Consider the following 27,608-nt stretch of genomic DNA (forward strand, 5'->3'; position numbering starts at 1 on the left):
TCTCTGCTGGTGCCACATGTTTGAGGTGAGATGAGAGGAAGTGAGCATGAAAAAATTTTCTCTCTCTTATATATATATATATATATATATACCCAATTCTGACGGCACGGGGAAATCTGGTTCCAAAATATGTGTTGAAAGCTACAAGTGTTCAAAACTAAAGCTGTGTGTTTCTCAGTTTTTAGAGCGATGGCTTGCATAAAGAGTGCCTCGTTTGCCCAGAAAAAAAAGCACACAAAGTCAAGAAGACAGAAAATCAAACTGAGCATGTTACAGAAGCCAGCAAAGGTCCAACTGGGTTTACTGTCCCAACAACATTGACAATATGAGTCAGGCTTTCTTTGCACGATCAAAAACAAACCCAGGTTGCTGCTGGCTGCCTTCTTTAAAAACAGATAGACACCAAAAAGTACTGAGAGAAGATACCATTTGATCCACTGGAGCTGACAGAAAAAAGGGAAAGCACGAAACGGGTAGGGAAAGAAAAGAGAAATGGGGAGAGACCTACTTTGTGACTGTCAAAGTACATCTTTTTTCCACCCATTAGATATACCTACTTATTCACATCTACAGACAGATGTCCGACATAAAGAAATATAGATGCTGAATTACAGCAAAATTATTTTCTCACTCATTTGCTTTCAAACCTATCCTATGATCCTATGACCATGTTAGATCCTCTTAGCCTTCCATTGATTTTTCTTCTGTACAAAGTCAATGTTTACAATCACCTGTTTGAAATAATATTGTATTCATTCATTTAATTTTCTACACCTCATTACTAACCCTAAACTGCCCCTGTCTGAACTTTTTTGGAATGTGTTGCAGGTCTGAAATGCAGGATGTAACAAAAGAAATTAGATTGATGAGATCAAATATAAAATTTGTTGATTTCAAACAGTCTATAATGACAAAATAAGTCAAAATAGATTAATAATTACCGCATTTTTTCTGATTAGGGGCTGTACACAAAGTTCAATAACACACTCTGCTTTACGACTAATATACTTTATAGCACAATATAAGGTACATTATATCAATACACTATAGTATATAATATAATTTAAGTGAAGGCCTGTCAAATTGCTGTCATGTCGCAGGTAATGATGAGTTACATACTGTCTTGCAGCTCCCAGAGCCGTGGAGGAAGGTTGCTGAAGTAATCATGGTTCAGTGCTACCTGGGCTGACAACCGGTTCTTTGGGAAGCACTGGAGGAACCTGGAGGCCAACTCCTCAGCATGGTCCACATAGCCCAACCTGACACATGATAAGATACGATGACCATAAAAACAGATTTCATATACAGCACAGGCAAGATATTGTACATTAACAGTAAACTGGTAGTCAACCTCTTAAAACCAAGGGAGTGCGACACATACAGGTGCACTCAGGAGGAAACATAGTTGCCTCATTCAAATAAAATCAGTTTCCCACAGAATGGTGTCCTTCACAGCAATGACACTGTAATTCACAGAGCTGCTGACAACACAAAGCAGACCTTTTAATCATGGTGGTGGTTTGTTGACCTCAGAAGAGCAACATTCAGCAGAGCAAACACATGCCAACACCTTTCTTCATTAAGTTTGAACTGCACATAATGACTTGGCCACTTACAATCAGTGTGTGTGTGTGTGTGTGTGCTATACTAGGAGTCACTGAACTCCTGAACCAGCTGCAGCTAACAACACTCAGAGGGAGAAAATATGGAAAATAAACTAAATCAACAGCCTGAGTCAGTAATTAGGCATCAACTGCATGAAATAAACATGATATTATTTGCTTCTGCAGCCAGCTTCATGTTCACAGAACTGAGAGCGCCTCTCAAGTTCTTTCACGGCTGGTTCGTCAAGTATTCAAGCATTCTGACAGACACTCACATGTATCGTAGAAGGGATTTCCACAGGGGGAAATCAGGTCCATCAGGTCCAACTCCACCACTAGCTTTTCATGAAAACCATTGAGTGTATCAAGGAATACTGTTTGAATTCTATTAGTTCCTGATTGTAAGCACACACATTAAGACTTCATCTGAGCGGTTCATACCAATAAGTTAATAATAGAATTCAGTCTAAGCATTCCACTATTTAATCCTGCTGCAGAGACCGAAACACCAGAGTCTTGGTTTGAGCAAAGAAGCCACCAGAAACAGTCTTGCAATAGAACTTTTATTAATTTTTTTTTCAGAAGTCCTCCCACAAGTGTTCACATAGTTTTGAGGGTGTTGCTCAAATCAACCGTGAATGCAACTTCTAACTATTAAGTCCTGACATGCAACTCTTATGTTCAATTAGAAAACTGATACAGGGTTTTTGGATATTTTTTGGAGTGGGAGGCAGCTGTGGGTGGGGTGGTGGTGGTTATGGGAAGGATAGTAATCCTCACACTGAGGAATATAGTGAGTTTTAAGATCACTCTTTTTCAATAAAACGACTTGTGACAAATCTTGCAACATTTTCTGGTGTTGACTGTGACGTATCGTTCTTATTCTTCTGAACGAGCAGCACGGGCTTCTGTGGCCCATCCCCTATCCGGAAGAACTCCCAAGCGCAGTAGACTCTCGCAGCTGCAGTCAGGGCAGGAGATGTTCACCCCTCTGCGTCCAGACTGCAAGTCAATCGCACGTGCGTGAATCCGCTGCTGGCTGACCCATAGAAATTGTCATATACAATTCTCTTAAAGAAAATCACTGCAGAAAGTTTATTTGTAGTTCTAAACATGTTTTTTTAATTCTACCGTCTCTCCCACAACGTTATTCCTTTCTCCTACAGTGTCCGTTACAGTTACATGCACATGGGGACTGCTCGTCGACAGCCAATAGATACTTTCTTTACGGAGGACTTGGCAACACTAGCATCCAACACAGCCTGACGTATGTTCACATTCTCTATTGCATCAGACCACTGTTTATTTTTATGCTAATTTCTCAGATGAATAACTCTGTTGCTCCGTGTCACTGTGTACTTTCCTGCTGCTGCACAGCTGGGACTCATAGTTCTACCCCACTAATCCAAAAACAATACCTGTGAAACAGGAAAAATGAGTGAAAACTGAATCTATCTGGTTACCATGATGTCACTTTATTGAAACAACCTGGAAAAGCACAAACATGTATTATCTTGAAAATCTTTGCAAATGGAATTCAAAGAATAGATTGTGGCGACACGGTTGTTGTCATGAAAACTAAATGCATGTTCTGTCAGTTAAATAGTTTTTTAAGTGGAGTAAGGAGATGAATAAATAAGAGAGACTTACCGAACCGTCGTCTCTTTCTCTTTAAACTCCACATTGGTGACCCCGACGACTGAAATATGTCGGTAGAGGCAACTTCGTCTTTCGCCGCTGTAACAGCGTCTTTTTTCGCAGCTACGGTTAAACTACCGGACTTTTGGCAGCACGACCCAGAGCCATGGTTCCAGCACGTCGAGGCTCAGTTTCATCTGCGCGGCATAACCATGGACAACACAAAGTATTGTCACGTCGTCGCAGCTTTGGATTCGACCACCACACGCAGGTTGGACGCAATGGGACCGCTCCGGCACCCGCCTCAAGCCGACAAGTATGCAGCACTGAAGACAGAGTTTCTGCAACTGTATCAACTCTCAGATATGGAGCGGGACAATCGTCTGCTGTCTCTGACTGGTTCTGGGGACAGCAGACCTTCTGAACTGATGGAGAATATGTTGGCACTGCTTGGCTCTGGTGATACTTCATTCCTTTTCACCCACCTGGTCAGCTTCCACCTCCTGTACGCACAGTCCTGGCCAACTCTCCCCTGATCCGCACTAAAGATTACAGAGGTTTGGCCGAAGAAGCGGACAGACTTCTGCTGCCATCCAGACAGTTCTCAGTGCACGCCCTGTTGCCATGGGTGCATGATAAGGACGACTCTGTGGAAGCGGCTGCTGTCACGGAGCGCCGGAAGAGGGAGAGCAGTCTGTGCTTCTATCACCGCCGCTTTGGGGTGAAGGCCCGGCGTTGTGTCCCACCGTGTTCCTTTCAGCAGCCGGGAAACGAGAAGGCCGGCGCTCACTAGCAGCTGTGTGTTCCGGCAACGATGATAGGCTGCTTTTCATTGAGGACAGCGCGTCAGGACGACGTTGTTAGGTGCTGGGGAGAACTGGATCCAAAAGCGAAAGGAGACAGACGGTAGAGGTCAAAAAAAGATTTATTTGGTGAGGTGGAAGGAGGCTCCGTGTCCTGGTGACTCCGCGCAAGGCTCGGGAGATGAGTGGTTCCAGTGTTCCGAGGATCTCGTGTGTACTCGTGTAGTCAGGCTCGGATACGGGCTGCGGGCTGGCTCGGTGGCAGGCTGGGCTGGGTACCGATCTCCGACAGGTTCCAAAGTCAGATGGGGGCTGGCGCCATTGTGGAGATTTCCGGCGCCTCAACAATGTTGACGACAGATACCGCATCCCACACATTCAAGTTCTCTGTGCATCTTTCAGGGGCAGTCGTTTTCTCTAAGGTCGATTTGGTGAGGGGCTACTATCAAGTGCCGGTCCATCCACAGGACATTCCCAAAACTGCTGTTATTACTCCTTTTGGGCTATTCGAGTTTTTGAGAATGCCATTTGGACTGAAAGGGGCAGCGCAGACGTTTCAGCGGCTCATGGACTCTGTAATGAGGGATATGCCTTTCCTGTTCGTGTATCTGGACGATATACTGGTGGCAAGTAGTTCAGTGGAGGAGCACAGGTTACACCTCCGCCTATTGTTTGAGCGCCTCACTGCACATGGATTAATTGTGAATCCTGCTAAATGTCAGTTTGGGTTTTCAGAGATTGAGTTCCTGGGTCACAGTGTGTCACAGCAGGGTGCTGTGCCACTCCCTATCAAGGTAGAAGCAGTTTTAGCCTTACCCCGCACCTCCTCTGTGAAACCTCTTCAGGAGTTTTTAGGCATGGTTAACTTTTACAACCGTTTCCTTCCTAGAGCTGCCCAAATTATGCACCCTTTGTATGAAGCATTAAAAGGCAAAGAGGGTAACCAGGATATTGAGTGGACCACGGAGAGATTACAGGCATTTGACAAAGCTAAAACAGCGCTTGCCGACGCCGCCTTGTTGACCCATCCCAACCCTGCAGCGCCTATCACCCTAACCTCTGATGCTTCTGATTACGCAGTCGGAGCAGTTTGTGAGCAGTGGGCAGACGGGGCCTGGAAGCCCCTGGCCTTTTTCAGAAGAAAGTTGCGAGAATCAGAGAAAAAGTACAGCACATTTGACAGAGAGCTCTTGGCCCTTTTCCTCGCCACACGCCATTTCAGGTTAATTTTGGAAGGCAGAGAGTTCACCGCTTTTGTTGACCACAAGCCCCTTACGTTTGCTATGGCCAAAACCTCTGAACCGTGGTCAGCGCGGCAGCAGCGACAACTTTCTGCTATTTCTGAATTTACAACTGACATTCAGCATGTTGCCAGGAAGGACAACTTGGTTGCTGACTGCCTCTCGCGTGCCCAGGTTGTCACTGTCCATTTGGGAATGGATTATGCTGCGATGGCTGCGGACCAGCTGACGGACTCGGAGGTGCAGGCATTGCGCACAGCCGAGTCTAGTTTGCGGTTGGAAAATGTCACTTTTCAGAATGGTGGTGCGACACTCCTTTGTGACGTTTCAATGGACAAGCTGCGCCCGGCTTCAGTTAAGTTGGTGGGTGCCAAGTTTGTGTAGACCGGCCTCAGGAAGGACGTTAAAACTTGGGCTTCTACGTGCATAGCATGCCAACGTGCAACGTCACGTTAAAGCTCCTTTAGGGCCCTTTCTGATTCCTGAGAGACGTTTTGAACATGTTCATGTCGATCTAGTCGGCCCTTTTCACCCTTCCCGAGGTTTTACTCACCTCCTGACCATGGTGGACAGGACCACGCGGTGGCCCGAGGCAGTTCCCCTGTCATCCACAACGTCATCAGAGGCTGCCCGGGCTTTCATCTACTCCTGGGTGTCGCGGTTCGGGGTTCCTTTGGACCTGACATCTGATAGGGGCTCACAGTTTACCTCTGAGTTGTGGAACATGGTAGCTGGAAGCTTGGGGGTCACTGCATACAACCACTGCATACAACCCACAAGCCAACGGGCTGTGCGAGCGGTTTCATCGTACTTTAAAGGCTGCTCTCCGTGCATCTTTAGTTGACAGTAGCTTGGTGGACAGGTTGCCATGGGTTTTGTTAGGCCTGCGCTCCCCTCCTAAGGAGGACCTGCACTCTTCCTCTACTCAGTTGGTTCTAGGTCAGTCTTTGAGGGTCCCAGGGTAGTTCCTTTCTAGTGTTCCGGGTTTGGGCCCTAGTTTCACAAGGAGGTCTGGGTTACAGAGCGAGGCCAGAGTTTTCTCACCTGTGGCGGCGCACCACCGCCTTCCACAATGATACATTCCCAAGGACCTTATGTCGGCCAAATATGTATTTATCCACCATGATGCACACCGTTCTCCCCTGCAGTCGTAGGGGTAGGGAAGTTAGATTGCCTAACAGGTATACTTGAGGTTTTGCAATGTACACTGTTTTGTTGTTTTTTGTTTTTCTGCTGGTTTATGCATGTTGCAACTTGGGATGTTATTATGTGTGTTCTGGGGGGAGCTGTGTGGCGACACTGATGACTTAGAACGCACACACAAATAACATTCTATTTCTGGTCTCCATGACAACGGTTGTTGTCATGAAAACGAAATGTATGTTCTGTCAGTTGATGTCAGTTTAATAGTTTTCTTTTAAGTGGAGTAAGGAGATGAATAGATAATAGAGACTTACCAAAACGTCGTCTCTTTCTCTTCAAACTCCACAAGATATATCAAACAAGTGTAACACAACTTCTGATGGACTGATGAGCTGCAGAATACGTTAGGTAGCCCCAGTGCACCCAGTGACATGGGAAAATAGAGACAAAGTAATCAACGGATTGATGCAATAGTATCGTGGTGTAAAAAAATTATTGCATGTAGTGTCCGCTGAACTACTCTCTCCGCCATCTTTGTAGTCCAAAACAGTCGAATGAATGGACTTTTCCAGCTTTTAGTATTGTTTCTTATATGAGGCTCAATTGTCAAATACAAGGATAATATTGTTTTTCACTAACAACAAAACAATTATTTGAATAGCTAATGCCATGAAAGGCTGAGCTGTCATGCGTTTCATTGCAATAACAACTTCATGGGATTTCCTCCATTGCAGTCCATTCATTCGGCGATCAACTGTTTTGGACTACAAAGATGACGGAGAGTAGAAACTTCGACAGCGATAAGTGAGTTGTTTAAAACCTTTATTTTAATACTATTTTTGTGTACAAGAAGTCTTTATTTTAAGACTTCTTGTACACAAAAATGTTACCCACCTTTGGGTTCACATGTAGAGACCCAGGTCTTTACATACGGGGAGTGTTTTAAAAGTAGCGAGTTTGATGCGACACTTGAGAGTACCCTATAATATCCTATTAACACCCCAAAAACGTATACGCTTGATCTCACAAAAATTTCATTCTGGTGCTAGTTTTGCTTTTAGTAAATATAATGTATGTTTACTAATACTATACTTTTGCCATATGGCATACACATCACAATCACATGACTAAATCTGCTGCAAAGTTTATGGTTGCCGTTCTGTACCTCACAAACAGTAGTGCAGGCTGAAATCGACACAACACTACTTGATGTGTCAGGAGATGACATTTTTACTACATTTCTATCATGTCAGATGGTGAAAAAGACCTTGAAGTCGAGACAAATGGTAAAAACTTTCAAGTTTGCATCTAAATTCTGTTCTGTATCTTGGTAACAATAGTGGATAAACATGGGACATGCAGTAACTTCCTTATTTATGAAAGTGTAGAAGTGCACAGGAAGGAACATTTTTAAAACATACAATTAAGAATTGTGACTAGATTATGTTTCTATTAACATAATATATGCCAAGACATAGATATGTTTATACTAAATGTAATTTTCCAAAGATGGATTCTTTTAGCCAAAATAGATGATTCAATATAATAGAAAAATATCCATGTGTGATTACTATACCCATATGTTTGGATAAGACAAAGAAAAATGGGTAAATCCTGATCAGTCAGCAGTGCAGCTGTCGTGTGGATTTTTACAGCTGCAAGAAGGTAGCAGACAGAGAAATGGCTGACGGAGAGCACGAACATAGAGCCAGCTGTCAGGGCAGGAACAGAGTGTATATATCAGTGATCATCAACTGGTGGACCGCCAACCTGTTCGATCTGGCCTACGACTGGTTTCCAAAATTGTGAAGATCAAAGGGAAAATATGTAGGCCTATTCCACACTATTAAAGCAACTAAAAATAGCAACAACTGAGTCTCTTATCAGTAATCACCACCATTTATGACTCTATTTAGGCTATACTCCGAAATGAGGACAGACTTGTTACACTGTTTAGTATTTATTGTTTCACACATTTCTTTTCTACACATAACTTTTCCTCATGCCCTTACTTAACATGTGGTTTTTATTTCAAAGTCTCAACAACATGCTTGGAACTAGCAGACTCCTCAGGACTAAAAAAGGAGGAAAAACGATCTGGCACAACTTAAAATAGCATGGTAAATAAATAGCCAGGAACCAGAACAAAACAGGTCACAAATAATGTTCGCACATCAAATAAAACGTTAAGTGGGCTATAGCGAAATCAAATCACAAGGCTGAAATGGACCACTACTCACACTACTTAATCAATGGCTAAAGTTACATTTCCCCTCTGACACCAACTTTTTCACATCAGGCTTGGCCGCTGTCAGACTTCAGTCCCAGTCCTCCCAGTCCTCCAAAGACTGGGTTGACAGTCGGTTCCTCTCGTGCGTTTTAATCGAATTCATCTTGGAGAACGCAGCCTCACAGATGTACACTGAAAAAAGTGAGTTTTTGGTGCGATAAATTCTATTAGAGTAACTGTCATAATTTCTACCTTGTATTTTTAAGATTCAGTAAGAACTAGAGTTTCTTAAGTAAAATTAAACATTTTATTATTAACGTAACATGAATTATAGGGGAAAAGTAAGTTTTACTTTGGTTTCCTCATATTATTTAAATGTTTAATAGATGTATGTCCATAAACCTAAAAATTTTACATAAACTTTACTCTGAAAGTGTAGGGTTTCGAAACGCATGCACATAAAGTGACACTGCTCCGGACGTTAGAGCAGCATCACGCTCAGCAAGGTGTAGCACGTACGACCGGTAAATTTTTACCGCTCTGTTTTAAATTTGCAATAATATATAATATATCTGCATGTAGTGTGATGCAAGATATTTAATGATATGTGGTAATCTGGTAACTACCTAAACTACCTCATTTTTGGCTGCACGGTTGTGTGGTGGTTAGCACTGTCACCTCACAGCGAGAGGGTTCCAGGTTTGATCCCCACCTGGGGCTTTTCTGTGTGGAGTTTACATGTTCTCCCTGTGTATGCGTGGGTTCTTTCCAGGTACTCTGGCTTCCTCACACCGTGCATGTTAGGTTAATTGGTGACTCTAAATTGTCCTTGGACTGGCGACTTGTCCAGGGTGTACCCCGCCTTTCGCCCGATGATTGCTGGGATGGGCTCAGCCCCCCGACAGATTGACGGTATAGAAAATGGATGGACTACCTACTTTTAGTTAGTAGTGTAATGTAATGCAAATTCTACAGATATGTAAGATTTACTTAAGATTTTAGGTAAAACGATGTTCCTGCCTATGAAAAGCAAGTACACTTTACTTAACTTGTTTAAATAAATATACCTTAAAACTTGGATGTAATCAAGTAAATGTTACTTAATATTTTCACACTTGTAATGTTTTATGGAAAGTAACATTTACTTGATACTGGGAAGTGAGTGTTACTTAATATTGCAGGATTAAAGTTTACTTAAATCATTTGCATGCAAATACTTTATACAATACAATATATTTTTAAAGTAAATCTTATTTTTTCAGTGTAGGTTGAAACGAACATGGTGAGCACATACATTGCCAGCGTCTTCAATGTGCCATAGACCTCCGGGTAAGATACCCAAAATGCGCTCAGGCTTTCAGTATCACGGAGAGCAGCCTTCATGTCGCCTGCGGCCTGAATTTCAATTTTCAGATTAAGTGTATTCAAATGGGAGAAAATGTCTGTTAAAAACGCAACCTTGCACATATATCCCATGTCTTGCACGATGCAGAGATGGTCAGATGCCGCTTTGGGCTTACTTTGTTGGAAAAAATCCGCTACTTGGCCACAGAGTTCAACGAAGCGCTCCAGTGCTTTGCCCTTACTAAGCTAGCGCATGTCATTGTGGAGTAACAGGTCATCATGAGAAGCCTGAGATTCCAGCACGAATTTGCGGAACAGGCGGTGCTGCATGCTTGAAGTTCCTCTGATGTAGTTAATAATTTTCACCCATACCTAGAAGCTTGTCTTTCAGTATGGGAGGCTGTATGGTGTTGAAGGCACTGGAGAAGTCAAAGAACATGATTCTCACCTATGAACCAGGCACATCCAGATAAGCATATGCCCGATGCAGCATGTACAGAATCGCGTCTTCCACTCCTAAGTGTTTCTGGTAGGCAAACTGGAGAGGGTCAAGATCCTCAGCAACCTGCAATCTAATGCGACAAACAAGGAGTCTCTCCAAGGTCTTTATGATATGAGATGCCAAAGCCACTGGTCTGTAGTCATTCAGCTCCACCGGTGGCTCTAATTTGGGTATGAGAGAAGTTTTCCACAGTTTCCACACTTTGTGCATACTTTTATATTCACTCTAACTGTAATTGCAGACACATGGGTGTGTTAATTGTTTATCAGTGATAATTGTTCATGTGTCTCAGATGTGCACGTCGCTCATTCTGAGGACAAATTGTGTTTAAATTTATTCATTATAACAGTTTCCCAACATCACCTGTAAGTGTCGCCAAAGAAACAACCGCTGTAGAAAAGTGCGTACGACAGCCCTGAAATTTGCGTGAGGCACCGCATATTTCCACGGTCATTTCGCTCTTGATACATCTGATCGTTGACGTGAAAAAGTGTACATGAGGCCCCAACACTTTTTCCATCAGAAGGCTCATATTGAAGAGCCTATGAAGAGGGACTGCTAGTTGCACAGTCCCTCAGAAGCCTTGGACAGACTCCATCTGACTGAAGTCTCCTGAGCTCAGCTCCAACCTCCTCTATAGTAGACAATGAGGTTGTAGCGGAGGGATGACGACAGGAGTGATGTTGCTATCAATTTTAGAGATGGGGGGGTGGGGTGCAGCTGGACAGAGGAGGGTAAGTGGTGGGAGTTACTGCAAAGGTGGAGGTGCAGCTGAACTGAGGAGGCCAGGTGGTGGGAGCAGCCAGAAATATGAAAATGCAGCTGGGCTCAGGAGGCCTGGATGTGGTAGCTGCCACAGATGTAGAGGAGCAGTTGTGCTCAGGATCTCTGGTGCTGGAAGCTGCCTCAGAGGTGGAGGTGCTGCTGGTCTCAGGAGGTCTAGTGGTGGAAACTGCTGCAGAGGTGGATGTGCAGCTGGGCTCAGGAGGCCTGGTGGAGGAAGCAGGCGGAGGAGCAGGCTTGGCGATGCGAGTTGCCATTGAGGTGGAACTACAGCTGGGCAGTGGAAGCAGGATAGAGGAAGCAGCTGTAGTGATGGGGGTGGAGGGAGCAGCAGCAGAGGTGGAAAAAGCCACACTATCAAACCTGTTGAAATATTGGTTAAAAGTATTGGCTCTGTCATCATCACCTTCCAGACTTTTTCAGTCTGTATCCAGTGAGGGTCCTCATGCCCCTCCACACCTCCTTGGTGTTATTGTTCACCAGCTGTCTCTCCACCTTTTTCTTGTACTCCACCTTAGCTCGACGTAGTGTCTTTTTAAGCACCTCTAGCTCATCACACTTGTTTGGTAGCGAGTTAGCGTTTCCCATAATCACAGAGGGCAGAAAAGGCTTGTACCTCCACCTCCTGTTGTCCCTCTTTGCCTTTTGTTTTGCTCCAGCTCTGCATCCACGGTTCAGCTTTTTTAGCTCGGTCAGAAATGGATGTTTAATTCTTCATCCAATCCTTGACAGTGCCAACAGTTCTTCTCTTGTCTACATTGCTCTAGTATTGGTGCATTGCACATTGTCAAAAAAATTAAAAAAATTAAAAAATAAAATGAAATGTAAGGAAAAAGCAGATCACTAAAAAAATTACATACAATTCTATGAACGACGAACAAAATTGAGAGGTATAAAGACTTTCTGCCGATAAGGCCGGCGAATATTAATATTAATATGCAATTATGTTTAAAATTTGTAAAAGATTGAGCAGTAATTTCTGACCTGAGACACTGGGGACATGTCTGCTGAGGGTAATGAATGACAAATGAGCCGAACTAACAGAGCAAATACAGCTGAACAACATGTTGAATGCACACTGCAGATCCAAGGTCACACAAGGCAACTTACACTCTCTGGAGGATCGGCATTGTAGACAATGCAGCACCAGATGTCAGCAGGATGAGAGAATTACAGTTTATTCATTGTAGGCCAGCAGAAGTGGTTCATCTGTCAATCCCAGCTGTCACTAGATCCCGAGTTTGTATTGACGACCAGGTGTTAAATGGTCACTGCAGAGGCAGGTGTTAGTGTTGATCCTCAGCTCGATACTGGTATAGCTTTTCACAAAGGCAATCTACAAAGTGTAACCGCTTCAATGAGTAAGTACATCAGTCGCTAATGCTAGTCGGTATGTGCTCCCGGAGTACCTGCACAGTGTGACTCTTCGCAAAACAAACCCAATTCTTCTTTATGTCATCTCATCATTCTTGGGCTATTTGAATGAGGAGCTCAAATTGTTTTGGTAAATCCTGGTGTCCACTGCAGATGCAAATTTGTGATGAGGACAGCATAGTTAAAAAGCTAGTATCAAATGCAGAGATAGATGGTTGAGTTAAACGGTTAAACAAGTGCGCTGTAGTATTTTCATCAGAACATGGTTACTGTTGGGGTCGTCTTAAATACAAACTTCTATTTTTGACCTCCTCAAAAACTCCTGAACACAAAAGTAATGGAGAATCCTTAAAAATTCAAATTGTACAGTTACATAGTTCTCAGTCTTTCCACAATTCAGACATTATTTTCTAAAACAGATCAATATTTAAAACTTGGCTTCTTTTCAAAAACAAGGTGTTTACTTTGTCAGTATTGGCTATTGAGTGTAGGTTGATTGGAAAATGCCAATTGTAAAGTGAATACAGAAATTAACAACAGCATCACACACTCAAGCATCTTAAATTAAATAGGAGAAGCAGCATTTTTAACTCAACTGAATTGTTGTCCAGTAGACATTGAATTGATGCAATTACAAACAAATTACACTGCTATAATTTCATTGTAAACCACAGGAGGCACCCAAGTCTTATCTGTTATGTATGTATAATTAGTGGGGATGAATCTTAACTGCAGCAGTTATACTTTGTCTTATATATTTATTTGTATTTATATGGATCACTTGTCTGGCACTTCTTTATAATTCCCTGTAGAAAAGAAAAACATGCCTTTTCTGGCCTTTGTGGTTTCCCCGGCAGATCTATGCCTGAAGCAGACAGTGGTATACATCTCAGAGCAGCCCACACTGTGCCACCATGCCCTTTTCCTGCCATATGTGCTTGGTGTCCCACACACGTGAACAATGCAGAAAGAATGTCGGCTACTTATCCGCAACCAGGATGTATGTAAAGGATGAATAGATTGTACAAGTGTGTTCACTGCCACTGTAATCAACTTTTAAGGAATAAATTAATGCAATAATGATATCAGCTACAACATGACATTACGCTATTTTTACACACACTCAGACACAAACATAACTCTCTGAGATAAACAGTTCACTCACTTATTCCAAGCTTGTCTCAGCTTCTTGGCGCTGTACACTGTAAAGCGGTCTGTAATGAGAACACACACACACACCAAAAAGAAATTAGAACACTCAACTCAGAGCTGCTGTCCAATTAATGTGCTATTATATAGTCACTATAAAGTTACATACCTGTACTGCCCTACATTTGAAATTCAACAATCTCCCCAGTAGGGAAAGAGCCTCAGTGTCTCTAAACTATAGATATTTAGAGTTCTGTCCAGCAGTCCTAATCTATTGCAAGTGTTTAAAAGTGCTTTTTTACTAATTTTCAGCCTAGTCTGTGTGCCTGACCATTTTTTAGAGTGTTTTTTTCTTTGTTATGCCACTTAACACTGACCTATGAATTCAAGCAGAAAAGGGCACCTAACTCAAGGGCTGAACCGGTGTTGCATCTACACATAACAGACAACTTAGCAAAGGAAATAGTCAAATCAGTGTTTATAGAAATTAGGGATGGCCTTTTTCACAGGATTGTTCATAAAACCGACTTTTATCATAGGCAGACATTTCATGTATTATTCATATATTTTTGTATCTTTTTAAATTTCTTTATTTTTCTTAATTTTCTTAAAAAGCCCATTTGTTCTTTTATTTGCTCAAGTTTTAATTTGTTGAGATGCAAACTAACAGTGGGACAACTTGGTGATGGAATGACTTACTTGAAAGAGAAGTAGGTGATTTCCCATTAAAAACTGGGTCAATCAAACACATAATGCTTTTAGCCTTGCTGTTAATACTTCAATAGTTTGATCATGAAGGAAATTAAAATTTAGCAAACCTCACAAATTAATATTATTAACCTTAACCCTATTAAATATTACAGAGAAAGTAAACGCAATATTAGCAAAGCGAAATTTTTGTGCAGTAAAATAACTAAATGCATAATTTATACAAAATTTGAGAATAGTACCAAGTAATTAGTGTCATAGAAAGCCAAAGTGTGCTTTGACATATTGGAATGTTTGCTGCAGTGCCGACCCGTGTTTTAATGTGCCAAAAAGAGAAGTGGCTGATATAAAATGAGATATGCTCTCAAGTAATACCGTCTGAGCTATGTACTTATGCTGCTAAGCCAGAACACAAGAAATGGTCATATCTTTAAAGGATTCTGGTGAGGCAGTCTCTTCATTTTTCCACAGTTATGTTTGCCATGCTGAGGGAGAGGCTCAGTGCCATCCTCTTAACCTCAGCCAAAGCTGCCATGTGTGCACACAGTCAGGCTGCGCTGCCAGCTGACAAGCTACCACCAAGCTCGTCAGTCTGCCTGGCCTCCCACACTGCTGCCCTAATCCTGCTAGCCAACATCCTAGCCATATTCCAGGATCAGCCTTCATCCACCCAGCAGTGCCTACTCACCCAGTTCAGAGCCAGCTCTGGCCAGACCTCCCTGAGCACTAGGGGTGGAGGCTGTCAGCCACTCAGAAAACCCATAAATAGATACAGAGACGAGGTGGAGGTAAGTCCTGCTCTATAGATATAACAGATGTGCTATAACATGAAAAAAACTCTGCAATACAGTATTTGCTTTTTCAAAGGCAGGACTAGCAATTGAATACAGTTTGTTTACATTTATATTATAAAACAGTAAATTCCTATATCTCACATCCAAAATGTCTCTTTATATTACTAAAACATCTAATTCACATAATAAACAAATTATCTATAGTTCAAAATTACTAAAATAAATTTTTTAGAGCCATGTCAGGAAGGAAGAGAAGAAACAATGTTAGTTTTTTAACCGATTATACAGTGTGTGAGATCTTTTTTCTAATGCTACATATTCTAACCTGTCTGCAGAGTAGCCTTGTTTTGTAATAGTCTTCTATTAGTCATCAATCTGAAGTTTGTCTCTTATAATATAAAATTAATAGGCTACATTGAGGCACGAATACAACCATGACCAAAATGAAATATGTCAGGGAAAGAAGAGGTTGCTGTGGAACTTTCCATAACCACAAAAATGTGAAAAAATAAGTGGCGCCTCCATTCTAAGCCAGTGTCATGTCTAAGAGAAGGGGTACATTCCAAGAGTTGGGATGAAATAGATAACATAAGGAGTATCAAAGAATGGCTGCAGAAGTAAAAAATGAAAAATGTGATGAATCAGTGCTTTTCTCATTTTTTTTAGCAAGTGGTGCAGACAACAGGCAGTTCAGAGGAGACTCCACACTGACACAACACTGCCATCTGCTGCTGACTGCAGCCTCTGGGATGGATCAGATGTAAGTGTTTCTGAAAGCTGACCACTGTAACCATTGGGTTACGTGCAGACCTATATCTCTAGTTTATTTCATATCAAAGCTCTCTTTGTTCTACCTCTTATTGTCTGTTATAATAATTTTTTTTCTTTCCCTGTGTTTAAAAAAAGAGACAAAATCTAAAAAAGTCAATCACAAGCATTATGTATGATAGTTATTTAAGGTAGAGCAGTACAGTTTTAAAACATGTTAAGCAACATATCAAGAAGACAAATCAGATATATTCTTGATCCAGTAAGACCAGTAGTAAAGTATATATATGTGTCTTCAGATGTGCCATCTCCATTAGAAATTCCCTTTGGTCTTTTTGGTTTATAGTTTATTTATAACATGACCATGACCCTTAATTGGATTAAATCAATATAGAAAATAGATGGATAGAAATGCATTATCATGGATGGGTGTGAGCGAGATGCCTGCAACCCCTCACTATACAGGTGCTTAATTCTAACATATTTCCAAACTTATTTATGCACCCAGGCACCAATTAAGTACTACAGCTTTTTTAATTGTTTTTTAATGTATCAATCTACAAACTAAAGATCCTTTTTGGTTGGGTAATGTATTAATTGTGTTTATTTTCAGAAGTTTTTTGGTTTGCTTTTACTTTGTTTCTTATTACACTCCCTCTGGGGTCATTCTGGAAATCAGCAGTGTTGTGGAAGTGCCTTGGAGTGTTGCTGACAAAGGCCTGGGGTCCAGTCAAATAGTAAAGGCAAATGATCTCCTATCATATTTTATTAAGCTTTTTATCTTACTTCAATGGAAAATGTGGTGGGGTTTAGCAAACATGGTAGGACTTAGGAAAAGATTATCACACAGTAATGATAATTCAACCACATTTACACTCAGCTGTGATGTCGTTCTACAGCACTGGAACTATAACTGTTCAATAGATATTCTACAAAAAGTGCTTTAGATACTTTTTGTAGTTTAATTTAATTACATTGTTACTCAAAGTTTATCACATATGTATTACATTTGAGATAATATAGAGTATTACTTAATTATCAAGGTTCGATGATAATAAAAAAAGGAAGGAAAAATTTTAAAATGTAAAATACATTGTTGTCACTCACTCACTCTCACTCTTCAGTCTTGATGTTTAGACACATGAATCACAGTTAGTAAAACTGGACAAAAATGACTAAGAGTCACTTTAAAGTTGTGGCCACAAAGAAATTGTACTAACATGTATGCATTCCCCCATATTTCAACACAGAAGGTCAGATGTGGAGCAATCATAGAACAATATAGAATGTACAATCCTTTATCATCTATCAACTCTTTTGTTTTATGTATTTATTTCTTCTTTGTATAGTTGATGTGTTTTCCAACTCAAGTTATGACTAATATGACTAAAAACTTAGTTTCTCTAACTCTTTTCATTTCTACACCATCTAAAATAATTGGAGCATTCATACATTTTTATTTGTTACTAAATATCATAACGTGTGTTTTATCAAAGATTAGTGATCATTTATTTCTATCAAGCCAACTTTTTATTTTTTCAAATTCTTGTTTAACTACACTCAACACCTGTTCTTTATTTTTGCCAGAGTAGAACATGGTGGTATCATCTGCAAACAGTATACAATTTAACAACTTAGATACATTAACAATATCATTGATATACAGTATAAACAATTTTGGCCCAAGGACCGACCCCTGGGGCACACCATAGATTATATTTAATAATCCAGATTTGACACAATTTATCTGTACAAACTGTTTTCTGTTATCTAGATAGCTTGAGACCCATTAATATGCAACCCCTCTAATTCCGTATTTTCTCATATTTTTAAGAAGTATAGTATGATCAATAGTGTCAAATGCTTTTTTAAAATCCACAAAAATGCTCACAAAATAATCCTCATCTATTGCAGTGTATGTTTCTTCTGTTAGTTCTATGGTTGCTATTGAAGTACAAAGACATAAGATACAAAGACATAAGATAATGTTTTCTTGCTGGAATTCCCAACGTACACGTGCTGGTAGCGTCATGCTGGTGTGTGTGGGTGTGGCTGAGACAGCTGCACAGCTGTTCCACATAGTGTGTGAGAGGCGAACAAGAGCCAACTGTCATCATGGCCACAGGTTGCGAGCTTACATTAGTATGGGTTGTATATAGATATAACCATGAGAGTCACATAATTGGCCACTGGAGATGGAAGGCAGGGTGACATAGTGTAGCTCTGTGATGCCTCTCTGCCCCACACCCTCTATATGTCCTTCCTCGCCTGTCCCCTTTCCTCTATGCCAGCTCCTCTTCTCTGCACCAGCTGACACTAATCTGCAGTCCCTCTATTCATGTTCCCTCTAAAAAGCCCTAATGAGCTCCCTGAGGGGATGACTATCCTGACAGAGCTGCCACCCCCACTCATGCTGCATTAATGGGGTATAGCAAGCTTTTGGTAGATTGTACTGCTTGTTCATTTGATGATAAGGGTCATTGAACAGAGAGCAGCCAGGTCACAGTTGATTCCACTGCTTCCCTTAAAAAATGCTGAAGTGTTAGCAGAGAACCTGCAGTCATTCATCTGTCTGTGTGCGACAGAGACAGCACTGATGTTGAGGCCTGCTGACACTGAACACTGTATAAAGACTCAGCATAAAGCTTGCTGTCATTCTTTGTCATTTAGGTTAATGTGTTAGAACATAACACACTGTTATGTAGACTGATGACTGATGGTCAACAATGACAGTATTTAGCATACCATATGTTTAATCAAAAGGGGTTCATGCTAAAGTATGAACATTTTGTTGAGTTCATGTTAACATTTCATATGATAAAATTTCAAAGAACAGGAAGCTATGCACCCACAATTAAAAATATGTATGTTGTATTGCAATAATACATACAGAGTGGTTAGAGAGGTTACAAAACTAGTCCATGTTAGAGGTAAGTTAATGAGGGTTTACAGCATTCATACAGTAGGAGTGTGTAACATTATAATGGCATGAACTGTCCTACCTGGTTTGAAATGAGGCAAGGAGTTAACACCAGGCCACGTATCCTCAGTTGGAGTTCCAAGGACCTGACAAAGACGACAAGAATAGAGAGGAAAAAAATGAGCAAAGGAAAAAGTTAATCTGGTTGATTATTATAACCCCATGCCAATGAACGTGGGACGTAAAGAAAATGAAAAAGAATAAAGTGGATTTTACATTAACTAAAAATGAAGTTTTATTTTATTGCAGACAGTATGAACCCGGGATATTCAAAGTTTTTTTCATAATTTCACTATTAATAATGAATACTGAATACCGCTCTCAGACTGATCAGTTGAGCCTTCCTTTTTAAATTCTGCAGAATGACCTGCTGCTGTTGAACAGTACATATGTTACTGAAATGTTAATTCCTCTTTCTGTTGCTGCACTTCAAGATTGTCTCATTTTTAAAGGTTGTGGTCAAGTCAGCATACAAGCTATACATAAGAACAGTGAATCAGAGCAATAGCAGTGCATAGAATAATCTGCATTTCTTTCTTAATATTTTTTTTACCTTTCAAACTGCATGACAGTTACATGTTCAAAGGAGAGAATCTGTGCCTGCTGATTCTGAATGATCATTTTCTTATAAAAGCACACTGTAGTTCATTTCCAAGTTGCAATTGTGCACCTCTGTGTAAAATACTGTCTCTAGAAATACAATACAATCCAATCCAGTTTAATTCATAAAGCACTTTAAAACAACCACAGTGGACCAAAGTGTTGTACAGAAAAAATAAAAACAAAATTAAAAGAATAAAATACAAGAATAGATTAAAATTAAAACAATAAATAATAAATGCAGACTAAGTAGTCCCAGTCTGAAGCTTTTAGAGCAATGAAAACAATGTTAAGTTAGTTTGATGCTTGTGCGATAAGTAAACTCGACATAAAACGTAGTAATACTACGTTTAGCTTCCCGAATAGCGGTAGTGCAGCTGTTCCATACTTGCCAAAACAGTAGCCAGTCAGCCGCAAGGCCCAACCTCCTTGCATTGGCTTCAATAGTGCTTAAGACTTCTTTAATGAACAATACAAGGCTTAGTGCGAGGGCTTTTAGTGTCCCTAACTGCACCAATCACACAGTGATCGCTCAGATCATTAGCAAAAACTCCTGTGGAAGAATATTATCTGGAATGTTGGTAATTAAAAGATTGATAAGGGATGATTTACTTGGGCATTTTGGGTTAAGATGAGTTGGGCATTCAATAAATTGAGTGAGGTTACGAGCCAAACACTGGGCCTTAAAAGGATCAGATGCTTGTAAAAGCCAGTCCCAATTAAAATCGCCTACCAAAACGATTTCCTTGAATTTCAGTTGATATAACAGCTGCATTAAAGAGGATAATGTCTCTGTTTTAGTGAAAGGAGGCCTATAGCAAACAATAGTTGGTTGCGCACCAGACAAGACAATACTTAAAGCTAAGAAATCAAACTGTTTAGCAAAAGATTTGGAAAGCAAGACTGGATCTGACATAGATTTTTTTAGGGCGATCAGGGCGATTAGAGCAGAAAATATTGAAACCCTCAATTGCTACATCTTTGTCAAAAACAGATTTTGAGAGCCAGGTCTCAGAGATGACAATTACATCTGCACCGGTTGACTCAACCCAAATTTTCAGCATATTCATTTTCATGTTAGAAAGCAGACTGCAAGCATTTATATGTATGACATGCAAACCAGACATATTCTTAAAATCAGATGGCGTGCTACATGTAACTGGGGGACCAGGATTTGGGTGAATACTAGTCAGCAGAAGACGCATAAAACAAAACAGTTCCGCTTAATGCTCAATACAGTCAAACCCTTAAAAGAATTAATATTAGTATTTCCTCGTATAGCACCTATGTGGTTCATAAGAGAGAACGCATTAGGGAAACGGCAAATAAACAACTCACACGGACAGAAGAACTAATCAAATTGAGCAATATTTACGTGCAGTAGTCAATCAATTTGCTCAGGTCTTAGTGGGGAAGTTACACCGCTTTTGATTGTCAGCCGCGGGCATAGAGATTCTGGATTCCTGACCACAGAACCGCCAAGATACCATGCCATGGCGAGGCAAAGAGCCAAGGAAAAAAACACCATGACTGCAACCATGGGGCAGATCCAGATGGCAACCATAAGCAGCGGCAGCAGCAACTCCCGGCACTAGCCCAGCAGCTCCTGATGACAGCCACCAGCAGCACCCAGCGCCAGCAGCTCCCAGTATCAGCCAGTAGCGGCTTGCGGTCTTTGGCTCCCGGTGCTGGCCCAGTAGCTCCCAATGAACTAAGTCAGGCCGGGGCTTTGCAGGATCTTAAAACTTTTCTTGATCCAGGCCATCTTCTTCAGGATGTGAATCTTAAGTATGAGATCCAGGTTAGTCCATGTAGGGCAGTGAAAAGGATGAAAGATGAAATTAAAGCTGATGCTAAGGAGAGAATTGTTAAACAGCATGGTATCCGAGAAACAAATTCTCCGATTGATCCTCTCCAATTCGCGTATCACATGAGCAGAGGCGTTGATGATGCCAAAATATTCATCCTGGACACTGTACACAGACACTTGGAACTACCCCTCAGCCAGACTCCTGTTTTTGCGGATTTCTCTTCCGCATTCAACACCCTTCAACATCCTGGCCAACAAACTCTCCTCCCGCTTTCACCTGGAAGTCCAGCTCATCCTGTGGTTACTGGACCTTCTCACTCACAGATCACAGAGCGTGCTTGTCAACTTCACTTTCTCTGACCTACGCTACACCTCCACTGGCTCTCCACGGGGCTGTGCCCTCTGCCCACTGTTCTTCATCCTCTACACCAATTAATGCAGATCTACACAGCTATTAATGCAGATCTACACAGCTATTAATGCAGATCTACACAGCCCATCTCCCACCTGGTGAAATAGGCTGACGATACAGTCCTCCTGTCTCTGCTGTCAGGTCCTTCACAGCAACACGGATCGGCTCTCCAGTTTGTGGATTGGTGTGACAGGAGCTGAACATCAACAAGATCAAGGACATGGTGGTGACATTTTACAACCAGCGGAGGGCGCTGGCCACAGCAGTCACCCCCATTACCCATGGAGAGCCTGTTGAGCTTGTGGAGGAGTCTGTTAAAATTCTCCGCCAACACGGAGGAGATCCTCAGAAAGTGTCACCAGAGGCAGTATCTCCTTAGGAAGCTCAACTCCTTTGGATTAAGTAAGATCATTCTCTTCATTTAGAGCATCATCACCTTCTCCATCACCTGCTGGTTCTATTCTACCAGCCTCTAGAACAGGAACCGCCTGCAGAGGACTGCCACTGTTTGTTCCAAAATGATCGGATTACCCCTCAGGACTCTGTCTGCTGTTTATGAACACTTGTTTTATGAACATGCAGGTTAGCGAACCGGATCATACAGGACCCTTCACAGGCCCTCTTTTCATCATTTGAGTGGCTTCCATCGGGTCGCCGGCTTCACTGCCCTGCCTGCAGGACACAGAGGAGAAAGGCTACCTATGTGCCCAGGGCTGTCAAACTCCTAAACTCTTAACCCCTGTCCTTACTCTCATACATACACACACACACACGTACACACCCCCACACACTCATACAAATAGACTTTGCGGCTTTGCTTTGCGGTAAGATGTATTGCATCACTTCCTCTTGCTTTGTGTGTGCACTGTGACATTTCTTGCTGCTCTTGAACTACTAATAATCACCTTATTTCTCCCTATAATTTACACATCTTACTCTTAAGATGTGTAATCTTAAGAGTAAGATGGCTTCACATCTTAACTCTATCGCATTCTTGTTATATTCTAACGCTCACTCTTTTTCACTTTTTAGCGGTGTGTCGGGTTCTCTAGCTTAGCATGGCTACAAGTTCTCTTCCTCCATCTCCTGCTTTCACCTGCTCCGTGTGTCAGATGTTTAGCTACTCCCTCCTTTAGTGATAATGGTACATGTAACAACTGTAGTCTTTTTGTAGTTTTGGAGGCGAGGTTATCTGAATTGGAAGGTCGGCTCTGCACTGTTGAAAACCACCCAATCAGCCAGGCCCCTTTAGTTGGTGCGGAGCCAACTAGCCTAGTTAGCTCTATTATTCGTCCTCTAGCAGATCAAGAGCAGCCGGGACTTAAGAGTGGCTGGGTGACTGTCAGGAAGAGGAGTCATAGTCCTAAAGTCAAGCCCATGGTTCACCATCAACCTGTCCACGTTTCAATTAGATTTTTCCCACTGAGCAACACACCCGCTGAGGACAAAACCCTGGTAATTGGCAGCTCTATAGTCAGAAACGTGGCATTAGCGACACCACCGACCATAGTCAAATGTATCCCAAGGGCCAGAGCGGGTGACATAGAATCCTATTTAAAACTGCTGGCTAAGGATAAGCGTAAATACGGTAAAATAGTTATTCACATCAGCGGTAATGACACCCGCTTACATGTGACATTATTGTGGTTATTAACTTGTGTTTCCCTGTTCCAACAGGTATCCTTTGAATGGCGTTATGGTGTTTTTCCCCCCTCTTTTCCCTCTTTTCTGTCTTCTCAAACCCCAGCTGGTCGAGGTGTATGGCCACCCTGCCTGAGTCTGGTTCTGCCAGAGGTTTCTTCCTGGTTCTGCCAGAGGTTTCTTCCTGGTTCTGGTTCTGCCAGAGGTTTCTTCCTGGTTCTGCCAGAGGTTTCTTCCTGTTAAAGGGAGTCGTTCCTTTCCACAGTCCCTCAGGCTCAGGACGGGAGATTGGACTGAAGACAAGTTTCGGTGCAATCTGTTGGTTTCCTTAGCTAGAATATTAATTTTTGAATTGGCTCTATATGAATTAATTTGATTATGATTACAATGAATTGAATTCCAATTGGCTTGAATTGGACTATATTACTTAAGTGCCTTGAGATGACAATTGTTGTAATCTGGCGCTATATAAATAAAATTGAATTGAATATATATATATATATATATAGAGAGAGAGAGAGAGAGAGAGATACAATATATACACACCTTTAATGTTTTTTCTTTATTTTCATGACTACTTCAATTGTAGATTCTCACTGAAGGCATCAAAACTATGAATGAATACAAATGGAATTATGTTGTCAACAAAAAAGTGTGAAATAACTAGATTCCTCAAAGTAGCCACCTTTTGCTTTGTTGACAGTGCTGCAAACCTTTGGCCTTCTCTCAATGAGCTTCATGGTGTCACCTGAAATGGTTTTCATTTCACAGGCGTGCCTTGTCATGTTTCATTTGTGGAATTTCTTCCCCAGAGTTTTGAGCAGAGCACATAATCAAATACCACACAGCATTGACAGCGCAAGTACATATTGTAGCAAGTCCATAGTGACAAACAGAAACACAAACAATGGCATGTTCATGGAAGCATATCCACACACACACACGCACGGGATGCTTTTAGCAAGCATCTAGCACTCACTGCGTTAGTCTGACCATGTCCACGCTGAGGTTTATTTCATGGAATGTGCATGGAGCTGGGACCAGGGAGAAGAGATTAAAAATCTCCAATAAATTAAAGGATTTACAGGCGGACATTGTTTTATTACAGGAGATTAATTTATCAAAGACTGTAGCTGATGTTCTCACCACAGCACAGTTTCCTCATGTGTACTCAGCCTGTTACAACTCCAGACAAAGAGGTGTAGCCATTCTGATAAATAGAAGAGTAAATTTCACCGTAAACAACACAGTTATAGATCCAGAAGGTAGATTTTCTAATAGTTAATTTATCTATTCAAAATATGAATTTATGCATTGCAAATATATATGGTCCAAATGTGGATGACCCCTCATTTTTTCACTCCTTTTTCACTTCACTCTCTGATCACTCAGATAACACACTCATCATAGGAGGGGACTTTAACATGGTAGTAGACTCAGGAGTAGACAGACTCAGTACTTCAGGAAGTCAGCGGAACTGGCAGTCCACGAATATTGTTAAACAGTATATGAAAGATTTTGGTCTTTGTGATGCTTGGCGCTCCCACCACCCCACTCTTAGAGAATACACCTTCTTCTCACCGGTACACCACTCATATTCAGGAATAGATTATTTCTTAGTTAGCAGTTCCTTGATGAGGGATATTTAAGACACCAAAATCCACCCCATCACTATCAGTGATCACGCTCCAGTTTCTATCACACTGAAGAATAACAGAGTTACACCACCAGCTAGGAATTGTAGATTTAATACATCATTACTAAAAGACCCTGATTTTATTCATTATTTCAAAATGGAATGGTATATTTAGAAAATAATGACCTGCCAGGAATGTCAGCTTGTATTCTTTGGGAAGCCGGAAAAGCAGTTATGAGAGGCAAAATAATCTCTTTTTCATCAAATAAGAAAAAGAGGGAAAGTTCAAGGATATCAGATTTAGAACTCAGGATTAAATCATTAGAAGTTGTCTACAGTACCTCCAAAGAGGAACACACACTGAATGAACTAAGAAAAGCTAAACTTGAATTAAACTAAATTATTAACAGTTTCTGATACAAAGACTTCGCTTGGAGAACTTTGAGCACGGCAATAAATCTGGAAGGTTCCTAGCTAACCAACTAAAGAGAAACAAAGAGAAAACAACAATCACTTCTGTTAGAGACTCAAAAGGAAATGTCTCCCATGACCCCGATGTAATCAACAATGCTTTTAGGGACTTCTATAAAACCTTATATTCATCACAAAATGATCCATCAGACAGTAACATAGATCAGTTTCTTAGTAATATCAACCTTCCAAAATTACAAACCGAACAGGCAATGGCTCTGGATTCACCTCTTTCTATAGGAGAACTCCATGAAGCCCTTCAACATATGCCTAGTAACAAAGCCCCGGGACCAGATGGTTTTCCAGCAGAGTTCTACAAAGAATTTTGGACTGTTTTGGCACCTGCATTTCACAAAATGGTATTACAAGTTAAGCAGAATGGCAGATTATCCCCACACATGAACTCTGCTAACATTATCCTGCTACAGAAACCAGGAAAAGACCCCAAACTTCCATCCAGCTACCGCCCAATATCTCTAATAAATGCAGACCTCAAAATAATTTGTAAAGCCGTCGCCAAAAGAATGGAAAAAATAACTCCACTTATAATACATCCTGACCAGACAGATTTTATAAAGGGTAGACACTCATCCGCTAACACTCGCAGGCTAATTAATCTCAGACTATTCTACCATCAACAACCTGGAAACCACAATAGTCTCTCTAGATTTGATTTGCATTGGATTGAGTGAATTGGAAATATTTATTCGCAGCATTAAACAAATTCGGGTTAATGGGTGTATTTCAAATATAACCCAGCATATTATAAAACAGAGTGTATTGTGACTGGAGAAGGTGGCAAATGTGGGCACAAAGTAGGCGGAAAATATATGACCAACCTTAAGTGGCACCTGAAAGCTCGGGACAAGGATATTTTTTCGAAGCTAAGTTACAAGTGCTGTTAACATATTGTATACATACAATGTTACCTGACAAACGGCTCATGATAAATTTCATAGTAAGCTTATAAATTAATAAGTTTTCCACATACTCCTGGAGCAAATGGGCTGCTAACTTCAGGCTAAAATTAGCTTTGTTATGCTAACGTCAATTCATTCTGTTTTTAAAAAAAATATGCATCTGGCAGACAAGGCCAAGTTGAGCATATCTGTTCCTCATCCATCACTCATATTTGGGGCATGTTCATTTTACTTTAGCAAATTCTGAGAAATAAAGCCACAATTGCCGAAGTAGAATGTTTTTGTTCTTGGCTTGTTTTGAAGTAATGAACATTGATTACACTCTTACCACTTTATCTGTGTGTAATGCACAATCCTTAGATCAGAAAGTATTTGCCGTTGGGTGGAAACCTTATATGTCTACAACCATTCCTTTATTATTGTAATTATTGGTTAAAGTAGCCAATCTGCAAGCTCACAATGTGTTACAATGTGTTGAATTTATAGATCTGCTATTTTCACAACTTATGTGTGACACTGCCCAACAGCAATATCCAACACTTATTGACCTAAATTAATTTGTAAAAAGACTATACTTCTTTTTTCTTTTTTTGACTAAAACTGACTAAAACTGAGCTGTGTAATTTTGAGTTTTTGTCGACTAAAACTATCACATATAGAAGTGACTTAAATTTGACTAGAACTAATAAGCATTTCAGTCCAAAAGTACAATACATATTGACAAGCCACAAAGCTTCTGGGAGAATGTCATTTGGAAACTTCAGAAAAAGTGTGTAAACGATCTGCCAAATGATGGATGCCAACCGTGCGTATTTTTGTACACGTGCACGAGGACAATAAATTTGCATACTCTATGCCCAAAATAATACCATATAAGGCTACGCTTCCTCTCTCCTGTGCGAGGAAGTGTTGAGTGTTGAGTCATGATAATGGCATCAAGGTGAAAAAAAGAACAACTTTACGGGCTTCGAGAATGAAGTTCTGCTTTCAGAGATTCAAAAAGGAAAATCGGTCATTTTTAGCAGTGTCAGCAGTGGAATTGCAGGACCTGCTAAAG

The 27,608-nt window shown here is 41.0% G+C and overlaps 1 protein-coding gene across 2 annotated transcripts in view; it reads right to left on the reverse strand.

The window, feature by feature from the left end:
• The window catches only part of cdk14 (cyclin dependent kinase 14), a 228,156-nt gene that overhangs the window by 50,508 nt on the left and 150,040 nt on the right, over positions 1-27,608 (reverse strand). For both annotated transcript variants that reach the window (XM_072395031.1, XM_072395032.1), the window contains 3 exons: positions 19,084-19,147; positions 13,828-13,876; positions 1,120-1,259 (listed from right to left, as the gene is read on the reverse strand). In XM_072395031.1, coding sequence (XP_072251132.1) covers positions 1,120-1,259; positions 13,828-13,876; positions 19,084-19,147 — 253 coding nt within the window. The remainder of the gene's footprint in view (positions 1-1,119; positions 1,260-13,827; positions 13,877-19,083; positions 19,148-27,608) is intronic.

Source organism: Leuresthes tenuis, unplaced genomic scaffold (assembly GCF_036924035.1).
Source record: "Leuresthes tenuis unplaced genomic scaffold, fLeuTen1.0.hap1 SCAF_10, whole genome shotgun sequence".
NCBI lineage: Eukaryota > Metazoa > Chordata > Actinopteri > Atheriniformes > Atherinopsidae > Leuresthes > Leuresthes tenuis.